This window comes from Nyctereutes procyonoides, unplaced genomic scaffold, assembly GCF_905146905.1.
Source record: "Nyctereutes procyonoides isolate TBG_1078 unplaced genomic scaffold, NYPRO_anot_genome, whole genome shotgun sequence".
NCBI lineage: Eukaryota > Metazoa > Chordata > Mammalia > Carnivora > Canidae > Nyctereutes > Nyctereutes procyonoides.
In genome coordinates, this window is record NW_026575140.1 from 65286473 (window position 1) to 65298557 (window position 12085).

At 37.2% G+C, this 12085-nt stretch overlaps 2 protein-coding genes across 6 annotated transcripts in view; one reads left to right on the plus strand and one right to left on the minus strand.

Moving 5' to 3' along the window:
• Positions 1-12085, plus strand: part of ATM (ATM serine/threonine kinase) — a 120376-nt gene that overhangs the window by 1987 nt on the left and 106304 nt on the right. For all 5 annotated transcript variants that reach the window (XM_055304703.1, XM_055304705.1, XM_055304706.1 and 2 more), the window contains exons 2-6: positions 1444-1551; positions 3427-3524; positions 3606-3718; positions 4919-5064; positions 8321-8485. In XM_055304703.1, the coding sequence (XP_055160678.1) occupies positions 3453-3524; positions 3606-3718; positions 4919-5064; positions 8321-8485 (496 nt within the window). In that variant the 5' untranslated portion in view covers positions 1444-1551; positions 3427-3452. The remainder of the gene's footprint in view (positions 1-1443; positions 1552-3426; positions 3525-3605; positions 3719-4918; positions 5065-8320; positions 8486-12085) is intronic.
• Positions 708-1170, minus strand: LOC129496604 (60S ribosomal protein L31-like). Its single transcript, XM_055304721.1, has one exon. The coding sequence runs from the start codon at positions 1083-1085 to the stop codon at positions 708-710; it is 378 nt and encodes a 125-aa protein (XP_055160696.1). The 5' UTR covers positions 1086-1170.

Consider the following 12085-nt stretch of genomic DNA (forward strand, 5'->3'; position numbering starts at 1 on the left):
GTTGGGGTCTTTGGGATGGATGAGATCACGTCAGGAGCAGCCAGGGTGGGAAGTAGGGAGATAGTTTTGCAGGTGTGGGTGGAAGAGGAAACATCCAGAAAGACTTAGAAAACAAAGGAAGGAAGAATGGTAATTGCTAAGGTTGATTGAGCATTTGCTGTGTTCCAGACACTGCGTTAAATCCGTGCATGAATCCTTAACTGTAACTTTGAGGTAGGTTCTGGTATTGTTTTTCATTTTACCCATGACAGAACTGAGGTTTTGAGAGATTGATTAGCTAGTGCCCAAGGTTACACAGCTTGTAAGTGGCTAGACCAGGCTTTGAACCAGTACAAGCTACCTACAGAGCCCACACTGTTACTCCAGAAAAGAATGGCATGCCAAGGGCAGTATTCTATGTGGGAAGATGGGATGTAGGCATCATTGTCTAATTCTGCAAGGGGATCAACTTGATTGAGATCTAAGAAGGAATGTTGGACTTGCTGCTTCAGAGACTGTTGTTCAGGAAGTATGTATGGTTTCAGTTGCATGTTGGTAGGGGAGTTTAGTTCTGGATTAATGTATTAATCGAACTCAACCTTATGTCTCAGCTCTCTTACTCTAGCTGACTACCCCGTTGTTACTTTGGTTTTCTTTCAATTCCTCGAACATTATCATGCACTTTTTTTTTTTTTTGCAGTTTTATACCTTTATTTGACAATCAGCGATTAGTTCTCATCCACATTAACAGTTTGTAGATTTTTGAAAGTTGTGATAGGTACATAGGTAACCAGCGTGTAGAGCTTGTTTGGTGAATCTTCATCCTCGTTACGTTTTCTGGACAACCGCACACGGATATGGTATGGAACATTCCTTGTTCCTTTGGCCCAGACAGCTTTGTTGAGCCTGGTGTCAATGCGCACATCTGGAGTTCCCATCTCCTTCATGGCAAATTTCCAGATCTCTTTGAGTGCCCGAGGGGCACGCTTCTTGAAACCCACTCCATGGATACGTTTGTGAATGTTGATTGTGTGTTCTCTGATCACTACCTCATTGACGGCAGAACGGCCCTTCTTCTTCTCGCCACCCTTCTTTGCGGGAGCCATTCTGCCAGGCCCTAGTTGGAAAGGAAGACAATGCACTTTTTCATCTTGGGACCTTTTGGTGGTACTAGTGTCCTTTCTTGAGATATTGGTCCTCTGGCTCTTTTTGTGAGTGACACCTCTTCGGATCTTGACTCTGTTGGTAACCTCTACTGAGATGTGTTCGCTGGCAGCTTATCAACTGATGCTGTCAGTTGTATATTTGGTTCCTTTGAGTCATATATCAGTTATGACTGCACAAGGGTAGGATTTTGTCTCTTTAATTCATTATATGCCTGGCTACCCCTAACAGAGTGCCTTGAACAAGGAGCTGCCCAGTGAAAGAATGTTTCCTGACTAAACTGTTGTGTTTTCTTCAAAGTAATCAATCTTTGAGGCGGAAGAAAGAGAAACAGTAGGAGACGAGCAGAAAAACCGCAACTTGAAAAAAAAAAAAGTTTAGGGCTGCATCTTCTGGAAGTGTCACATGGTCAGTAAACTTGCATTTATTTATTTATTTATTTATTTATTTATTTATTTATTTATTTATTTTTACATTACAAAAAACATCTTTTGTGTACTTAGAAATAAATGTGTCTACATTTATGGTTCTTTGGATATTGTTAAGGTCTTTTCACTGGTTACAGTCCTAGTTTTATTTTCCTTTTTGTCTCAATCAGGAGGGTTTTAAACTAGGATTCAGTATGAAGGGGCAAGAGTCCTAGATAAAACCATAAGAAATGGAAAATAAAAATAATAGTCCTTTTCCTCAAGGAATTATAATCAAATGAAAAAGACTGTCAGGTAAATAACAATTTGTAATCTACAGCAGGGTAAAGGAGATTGTAATAGGGATAAAAGAGAACAACCAATGAATAAAAATGGGGAAGCAAATTAGAGCTACTTGCCAACAAAATGGTAGGCTTGTTAGATAGAGTGCTCTTGCTGAGAGTGTTTAAAGAGTGTTTAATTTTGTAAGAGGGATTTCTTTTTTTGTAGGAAGACTGGATATGGTCTCTAATGAAGCTTCTTTTTTTTTTTTTTTAAATTTTTATTTATTTATGATAGTCACAGAGAGAGAGAGGCAGAGACACAGGCAGAGGGAGAAGCAGGCTCCATGCACCGGGAGCCTGACGTGGGATTCGATCCCAGGTCTCCAGGATCGCGCCCTGGGCCAAAGGCAGGCGCCAAACCGCTGCGCTACCCAGGGATCCCTCTAATGAAGCTTCTTTTTAAAAAGAGGGAGAATGGGGATCCCTGGGTGGCGCAGCGGTTTGGCGCCTGCCTTTGGCCCAGGGCGCGATCCTGGAGACCCGGGATCGAATCCCACGTCGGGTTCCTGGTGCATGGAGCCTGCTTCTTCCTCTGCCTATGTCTCTGCCTCTCTCTCTTTCCCTCTCTGTGACTATCATAAATAAATAAAAAAAAATTAAAAAAAAAAAAAAGAGGGAGAATGACACAAAATGCTTTTCTTGAATGAGTTTTTTTTTTTTTTTAAAGGTTATCAATGGAAGCTTTGATTATGTCAGAAAACCTAAAAGGAGCAGGACTACAGCGATGGCATTAAGGCGCAGTAAAACATAGTTCATTTTTGGCACTATTGTAGTTAATTTTCTTTTAAAACAAAAGCAAGAGCATAATTATCCTTCTGTTTATATATATATGTATATATATATTTTTTTTTTTAATTTTTATTTATCTAAGATAGTCACACAGAGAGAGAGGCAGAGACACAGGCAGAGGGAGAAGCAGGCTCCATTCACCGGGAGCCTGACGTGGGATTTGATCCCGGGTCTCCAGGGTCGCGCCCTGGGCCAAAGGCAGGCGCCAAACTGCTGTGCCACCCAGGGATCCCTGTTATTATATTTTAAGTGAGAACCATAAAGCCAGTTGAGACTTAAGTGGTAGGCACGGCTTTTCAACCTTTTACATATCAATTCCAGAGCATAAGCAGTTTCAGCTTTTGGCTCAGCAGATAGCATGTCTTGTCACTCCATATAAGAAAGAGTGTGGTTAAATATTTCAGTTGGTCAATGTTAAATGTTTAAGTGCTCTTTCCTTATTCTTGACCTGGCTGTCTTCTGTTCATCTTTCACATTTTATTTTAATTACCGTGTTTCTTTAGAAGAGGTCTCAGGACAATAAATTCTGTATTTCCTTTTTTTATCCTGCTATTGCACACAAGTACCCTTTTGTGTGTTGAGGTTTTGTTTTGGTATATTCTAATAAAATCTCACTTAAATGTGAAAACATTAAGAAAAATAATTGAATGTTTGATCATAATATGCCTGTAATTGTACAGTTGATATGACCATATATTAATACCAAATTTGAAATAATTTTGAATTTATGAATTTATTTACAGTGATGTGTTTTCTGAAGTTCTGAACCATGAGTCTAGCACTTAACGATCTGCTTATTTGCTGCCGTCAACTAGAACATGATAGAGCTACAGAACGAAGGGTAGTAAATTACTGAAATTTGATCTTTTCTTGAAATTAGTGTATGATTGGCAACCCATTCCTATGTTCTTTTTCATTTTAGAAAGAAGTTGAGAAATTCAAGCGCCTGATTCGGGATCCTGAAACTATTCAACATTTAGATCGGCATTCAGATTCCAAACAAAGCAAATATTTGAATTGGGATGCTGTTTTTAGGTATTCCATTCTAATTTTTTTTATTGTCTTTGTTTTTCCTCTTTCATGTTTATTTGTTGAGATATTTTTGTTGTATGTAGGTCTTATTTAACTTTGCTCCTTATAAGCTGTTGTACCTTGCGTATAAAGTTGGTACTTACTATTTATCTGAAACATGATTTTTAAGAGATGTTCATATAGAAAAAGTTTTAAGTTTTTAGGCCATTTGTTCAATAAAAGTTCTTAGGTATATCTCACTCAAGATGAGAGAATTCCTTTCGAGTTAGTTCATTCAAAAGACTTTTTTTCAAGTTGGAGAATAAAATTATGTTACCGTTTTATTATTTATGTCTTTAATATTGCTCTGAGTAACTGTTACATGTTAAATTACAGTTAAACAATTACAGAATAATTCCCATATGAATACAGTTAAAAAAAATCAGGCCTCGGAAAGACAATTGTTTGCCAGACTGGGGTGCTAAGCAGAATTCATATCTTTTTACATTAAGATATAATTTTCAACTGTGAAAAAGTAACTAGAAGTAGGTTGTGAAACTTAGGAAAATGAATACAATATTTTAAATTAATATAGAATACTGGAAAGCTTGAAATAAATTATCTTCAATCAAGAGGAAGTGCATTTACTTGTTCTTAAGTATTTAGAACTTTTATTTTTACCACTTACTTGGTATTGGATGGACTTACAGATATAAGTGCAGATAGCATTAAAAAAATGCATGCTTTTTCTCTGGTTACTTAGTTTATTTCAAATAACACAAATATATGATGAGTATTATTTTGCATTAGCTATCAGGTAGGTCCAATAGGCACATGGTACTTCCAACTAATCATGAATGTCTTCTAGGCAGGCTTCCTTCAGAGGCTTAGAATTGTTATAAACTGCCTGGGAAAGGATTGGGTTGTGTACAAAATAACAAGAGAGAACTAAAAGCCCTAATAGCATTGTAAGCTTTTAATACTAAAAGGAGAAAGCAACCAGTAAAGCAACAGAAAATCATGGAGGTTACGTTTTAGAGCTTTGTAGAACAGACTTTAAATTGGTGTTGTGGGGCTTCAGCCTTGAAAGAAAATTACTTATCTTGATTGCAGCATTATGACTTAAAAGATTCTCTTTATGATGGCATAAAAGGACTTTTCAAAACCGTTGTAATAATTTAAGTGTTTAATAAGTTTTTGCAATTCTACTTTGTTTTCTTGAAGATTTTTACAGAAATATGTTCAGAAAGAAACAGAATGTCTGCGAACAGCAAAACCAAGTGTGTCAGCCTCAACACAAGCCACTAGGCAGAAAAAGATGCAAGAAATCAGTAGTTTGGTCAAATATTTCATCAAATGTGCAAATAAAAGTAAGTGCTCTTATTATAAATAGCTGGTTTAAAGGTTATTATTGCATGAGTTCAGTCAGAATATGGTTAAGATAAAAGTTTGAGTGCTAACTCTAATTTCTAGTATGTAAATGGATTTTAATTTATGATCAGTTCAAATATTTGGAGGAATTTATGTAAGCAGGGAATAATAGCCTCCATGTTGGAAGGATTAAAAATTAGTATTCCAACTACCCATGCTTCTTGGATCCCCTCTCTTTTTTTCCTAGCACTTAGGTAGCGTTAATGATCAAACATACCTTTTGAGGCTTTAATATCTTTGAATAGCTTTAACAGTGGAGAGACCTGTTTCCCGTTGTTACTGCTTCTGCCTTCTGAGATAGTACAGACAAATCCTAATAAATTTTTTCAGTATGACATCCTTTGGTATATATTTGAAGTTAGCTGTGACATTTCCTCTGAATCCACTTTAAGCTAAACTGACATACTTCCTTCAGCTCATATGACCTAGTTTTTGTGTCACTGTCTTCTGAATTTTCTTCAGTTTAATTATATTTCAAAGTATGGGACTCAATTATAGCTATATTTTAATTGGTACAGAGTGGACCAGGACTTGCATATCTTTTATTCTATAGTTTTACTAATTCATTTTGAGATTACATTAGCTTTTTTGGCAGTCAAAACTCATTCTCTTAACTAAAACTGAGCTTACTACTGATTAAAAAAATACCCAGTGGTTTTTTTGCTCCTGATCAGCCATGTATTTCCCATTTTGAATTGGTGCAGTGGGTATTTTATAAAGAGTTGATATTTTTGACCCAAAGTGCAGGATCCTACTAGGTTTATGTAAGGAAATGAGCTTTATACGATGCTAAAGGCTAGAAGTAGAAGTGTTTGTTTAGCAACTCTTGGGCTCAGACTTTGTTTACTCTTCACACATAAGGATGTGGTTTTGTGATACCAAGTTTAGTTTAAGAATCAAAATCCGGGCAGCCTGGGTGGCTCAGTGGTTTGGCGCCGCCTTCAGCCCAGGGCGTGATCCTGGAGACCCGGGATCGAATCCTATGTCAGGCTACCTGCATGGGGCCTGCTTCTCCCTATGACTGTGTCCCTGCCTCTCTCTCTCTCTCAAGAATAAATAAAATCTTTAAAAAAAAAAAAAAGAATCAGAAAAGCCATTGAGTCCCTGTATCGGACACCTGAAAGTAATAGAACATTGTATGGTAACTATACTGGAATTAAAATAAAAGACTTAAGAATCAGAAAAGCCTTGATAAACATTATTAAGTAGAAGGATATAGATGGTAAGTTAATGATTAATGGTAAGTTAATTTCAGAATGGTGTGATGAGACTTGAGTCTAAAAAAGCAATGGTTTAGCAGAAATTTAGTTTTCCAGGTCTGAGGTGCTAATTTATATGCATAGTGGCAAGCCTGTGTCAGCGACTCCAGCGTTGACAGCTATACTGGAATACCCTGCACCTGCTTTTGCCCTGTATGATAGATAGCCCTGCAGTTATTAAAATTTCTTCTCTTGGCTACTAACATTGGGTTCTTAACACATTTTAATATGTACATACAGAGTTATTAAGAGAAAGATACCTAAGCCTCTTTGTAGCCCACCAGAAAAGTTTGCAGTATGTAATATTGCTTCATGGTGCAAAAACCTACAATTGCAAAATTAACAGTGGAGATCACATTGGAAAAATGGGTGAAAGTATCAGTATGTTGATTTATGGGAATGAGTTGATGAAATTGTCAATGTAAGATTATTTCAGTGGTTGAAAAGTTGTGTTTTTATTTGAGGCTTCCTTTTCTTTCAAGTTTGACTTTGTAATTTAAACATCTTTCATCTCTATAAAACCAAAGTGTAACTGTCATGTCATCTCACTATTTTTTTTTTTTTAAGTGCTGGGGAGTTGCCTGGAATTTAAACACATATCTAGACTTTGCCAGGCTTACTCTGCATTGGTATTCGAGGTATGACGAAAGAAACAGATTCAGAAAAGACAGCTGGGAAGGAACCAATAAGCAAATATTGTTCATTCCTCTACACTGGCATTTGTCTGCTTCTACACAAAGTACAGATGGAGCCTAGAGAATGGAAAACCCAGCTTTGTAAATGTTAAGTCCTGTGAGGCTCCTTAAATTCTCTCCAGCCAACTTAGTTGTCCTTTGATGATAGGTTTTCTTAGAAAAGAATGTCAGCATAGTTTTTGAAACCTTTCTCAAATTTGGTGGAGGAAGGAAATTTGTTGAGATTAAGACCATAGGGAAATGATTTCATTGTGACATTGATTTATGCAGTTACTCAATAATTGTTTACTAAGCAAATACTATTTAGGACAGTTACTGGGCTGTGTTGCCATACAGAAATTAATTAATTCCTTGGGAATGTCATAGTATAGCAAATGTTACAGATAAGAAAATGTTATAAGGACTGTAAGAGAGAGAGGCACAGGGTATTACAGTAGAGGATCATGTGGTTGTGCATTTCATCATTGGCCAGATGCTTAAAAGGATATAAGCCAGAAATAAAAATGATAAACAATTGTCTTAGTGTATATTTATTTACCCTAGTTTGGTAAGAAAATGCTGAACTCATCCTAAGAAACTGCTAAACTAGGGATGCCTGGGTGGCTCAGTAGTTGAGCCTCTGCCTTTGGCCCAGGGCGTGATTCTGGGGTCCTGGGATTGAGTCCCACATCAGGCTTCCTGCATGGAGCCTGCTTCTCCCTCTGCTTGTGTCTCTGCCTCTCTCGTGTCTCTCATGAATAAATAAATAAAATCATTAAAGAACTGCTAAACTAGAATATAATCAGATATATATTACTTGTGACCTGCTCATATATAACTTTTTTGTTATTAGATGCAGTTCTAATATTGTTAATGTTGAAATCTGATAAAATTTTAGGTGTAACATCAGTGTGATTTTTTGAAAATAAACAGTTTCTAAATGTTCTTTTGTTGTCTTTGAGAATATATCCATTAATACTGAATTTTGGGGACCTCTAATAAATAAAACTGGAAATATTACAGCCTTACATATTTATATACCTCAAATGCTGTTGTATGATTTGAAAGTAATTTCATTTTCAAAGTCAAATATCCTCCTTACAATCTTTTTTTTTTTTTTAAGCTTTTTTTATTTGAGAGCGAATGCATGAGTTGGCAATGGGGAGGGGGCAGGCAGAGAGGGGCATGCAGGCTCTTTGCAATTCCAAGTATTCTTATTTTTCTTAGCATTTGTATGTTTTTATTTGTTTATTTTTAAATAGGAGCGCCCAGACTAAAATGTCAAGAACTCTTGAACTATATCATGGATACAGTGAAAGATTCATTTAATGGTGCCGTTTATGGAGCTGACTGTAGCAACATTCTGCTCAAGGACATTCTTTCAGTGAGGAAATACTGGTGTGAAATATCTCAGCAACAGTGGCTAGGTATGTTTTGAAATTTGTTACTTGTGAATTTTTTCTGAAATGAAATGAAATGTCACCAAAGACCAGTCAGAATCTGTATCCCCTAAGTGTCCTTGCAATTTAACAGTTTCTTAGTAAAATTAAATAGTCCAACCTTTATTTTCTTCTGTTATGGACTTCCTAAGTTATTGTCTCTATCAGAACTGGAATTATAGAATTGAAAGAAGCCCCTTGTCCTCAATCAAGGACTTGACAGACCAGTGGCAGAAAAAAACAAACCAAAAATTGCAATGCACTATAATATAGATATATTTGGGCACAGTGAGTTCACAGATGAATGATGCCTCAACCTCACCATAATTAAAACACAGAGAAAAAAAAACAAGAAGGAGAGTTTCAGGTTGGAAGGGGTAGGACACTTTAAATATGTTGGAAATGGTAAAACATACACGTATCTGTTGGATTAGGCATTTAGCAGGTCACTTGCAAGGTAATGGGAGTCAAATATAGTAGAATAGGATGTACAGGGCCCAGTGACTACTAGATAAGGAGAGTGGGTGCCAGGGAGGAATCCGGTGTTTCTGACAGCTTCTAAGTGAAAGGTACTGAGACCACAGAAGAAGGAAGTTATGGTCAGAGACTGAAACGTTTGAGTTTGATTTCAGAGGTAGTGCATTTCTGTCTCCGTGGGTTCAATGGGTGAAAATGGGATTTGGCTTGAATGAAGTAAGCTATATGTCAGTCTTCTAATACAACCACCTCTGAAAATCTAGAAGCTCAGTGTTTTTCATGGAAAGTATTCAAGATAAATTGTACTAACTAAATGAAAAGAGATTTATCTGTATTGTTTATTGTCAGGTTCTCATTTCAAGATGAGATTTGTGTGGATGGTAAAACTATGCCCTAATCAGTGCCCTGCAGTATATTCTGCTGTTCCCACATGAATGAAAGACTTTTTAGCTGTTATATTAATTTCTTAGGTGTCATGTGGGGCCTTTATTTTTGTTCTTAGCGTGAGGGAGGCTCTATCCCAAACTTGACCCTCACAATAAGTAGAAAATAGGCTGGTGATACCCATCACATCTCTTACCACAATGGTCCATCTTAAATATTCAGGAGATTTGCATATTTCAGATTAGTACTTGTAACCACGGGTCTCAACTGAAACAAAGTCAGTCCTTGCTGTAGTCTCCTTACTATGGTTCCATCATCTGACACGTTCTCTGAAGTCTTTTCTATTTTTGAGCATACTATCATTTCTCATGATCGGCCCTTTGGTTGAATTATTTTTCTAGTTAGCTCCCTTCTCTTAAACTTGATTCTCTAGCGAAGACTATGCTCAAGAAGTGAAGTTTGTGTTCAAAATATATATATATATTTTTTTTTAAGATTTTATTTATTTATTCATGAGAGACAGGGAGAGAGAATGGCAGAAACACAGGCAGAGGGAGAAACAGGGAGCTCCATGCAGGGAACCCAATGCGGAACTCGATCCTGAGACTCTGGGATCACACCCTGAGCCAAAGCCAGACACCTTACACTGAGCCACCCAAGTGTCTCCAAAATATATCTTTGGTAGAAGTGATAGAACCCCCAATTAGAGATGAGATTGTCTAGAGGAAGAGTTTAGAGTGAGATGAGAGGATGGCCTGCGACCAAGCCAGAAATTTTATCCAAAGTTTGAGATTGGCTTGTTGATTACTACAAATTCTCTGTTGGAATTTTGGAAGGGATTGCAATGAATCTATGGAATAATTAAGGAAATGTTCTGAAGAAAAGATTCACAGCAGCTATATTCTCAGTTTTTTTTTTAATATTCTCAGTTTTGAAGGGGAAAAATACACTTTATTGATATTATAAAAACTAATAGAAACAGAAAGAAGAAAAGGAAAATCTGCATAGATTGGGGCCGTAATAAACAGTAAAGGAGAATAAGACAGAGTTATAACATCCAACCTCATTAGCTAGGGAAGGTCCATGGAGAGAGCCAGGCTGGAGTCCATATTGAGAGGCCTGGGTGGAGCATCCTCCCCTCAGGTGAGACTTCCAACTGACCATCCCCATTTGTAGGGAAAATGACAGGGTTTGGAGTTAAACATTTGTTTGCCTACGTGCAGTTTGAAGCTAGTCACATTCCTTTATTATCATGTCTTTACCTATCTAGGACCCTGGGCTAGGTGTGTTTGTGTTTGTGTTCCTTCCCAGATTCCAGTGGGTGGCGGGCAGCCCATGCTGGAGCTGGAGGGGATGAAGGCAAAATTTAAAGTTCTTGGCCTTTAGACCAGAAAGGCCAATTCTGACCTGGAGGCCAGCTAATGGCAGCTAATCAGGCTCCCAGGGTCACTTACGCAGCACAAGTCTCACAAACAACATTCTTTAGCCTGCCTGTATATGTGCAGGTCAGGGTGGGTGGTCATGTAGGACAGATCCCAGAAACCTCCATCTATACAAGACAGGAAGAACAGGCAAACACATATACATGGAGTCTTCTGGTCTGTGAACATGATAGGTCTATTTAGGTCTTTTTTGACAAATCAGTGTTTTAGGATTATCAGCTTACAGAATTTATATATTTTTATTAGATTTATACTGCTGTAGTTTGTAAATTGTGTAGTTTAAAAAATTTCAATTTCCATACTGATTGCTATCATACAGAAGTACAGGTGATTTTTGTATATTAATGTTGTGTCTTGGGACCTTGCTAAAATACTTAGTAGATCTAGGAGCTCTTTTGTAGCTTCCGAGGGATTTTCTCTTTAGACAGTCATATTATTATCTCTGTTTTTTCCCCTTCATTTCTGAGCCGTGTGACTTTCACTAATTTTTTCTGCTGTGTTATATCGGTTGGGACCTTCAGTATGATTTGTTTAAATGGTGGAATGTACATGACTTAAAGGTCACCATTTTAACTATTTTTAAGTATATAGTCAGTATATCCACATTGTTTGCAACCATCACCTTTCATTTCCAACACTTTTCCATCTTCCCAAGCTGAAACACTGTACTCCTTAAACAACAGCTCCCCTTTTCCCCTCTGGCAGTCCTTGGCAAGCATTCTGCTTTCTGTATCTAGCAGTTTGACTACTCTGGCTGCCTCCTGTAGGTGAAGTCATAACAGTATTCGTTCTTTTGTGAATGCCTCATGTTTTCAATGTTTATCCATTTTGTAGCATGTCTCAGAATTTCCTTTTTAAGACTAATATTCCATTGCGCTTATATACTGCATTTTGTTGATCAATTCATCTGTCTTTGGATACTTGAGTGGTTTCTACCCTTTGGCTTTATGAATCATACTGTTAGGAACACAAGTGTACAAATAGCTGTTTGAGTCCTTTCTTTTGATTCTTTTGGGTATAATCCAGAGGTAGAATTGCTGCATCATAGGGTAGTTCTGTGTTTAATTTATTGAGAAACCACCAAACTGGTTTGTACAAGGACTATATCCCTTTACATGTTTTACATATACACCAGCAATCACCTGGGTTCCCACTTCTCCACATCCCTACTAACACTTTTTCTTGTTTTGATAGTAGCCATCCTAATGTGAATGTGTGTGAAGTGCTGTCTGATTGAGGTTTTGGTTTGCATTTCCTTAATGACTCGTGATGTTGAATTTTTCAT

Excerpts from the sequence above, each read along its gene's own strand:
- LOC129496604 (XM_055304721.1), bottom strand. The coding sequence starts at position 1,085 with ATGGCTCCCGCAAAGAAGGGTGGCGAGAAGAAGAAGGGCCGTTCTGCC.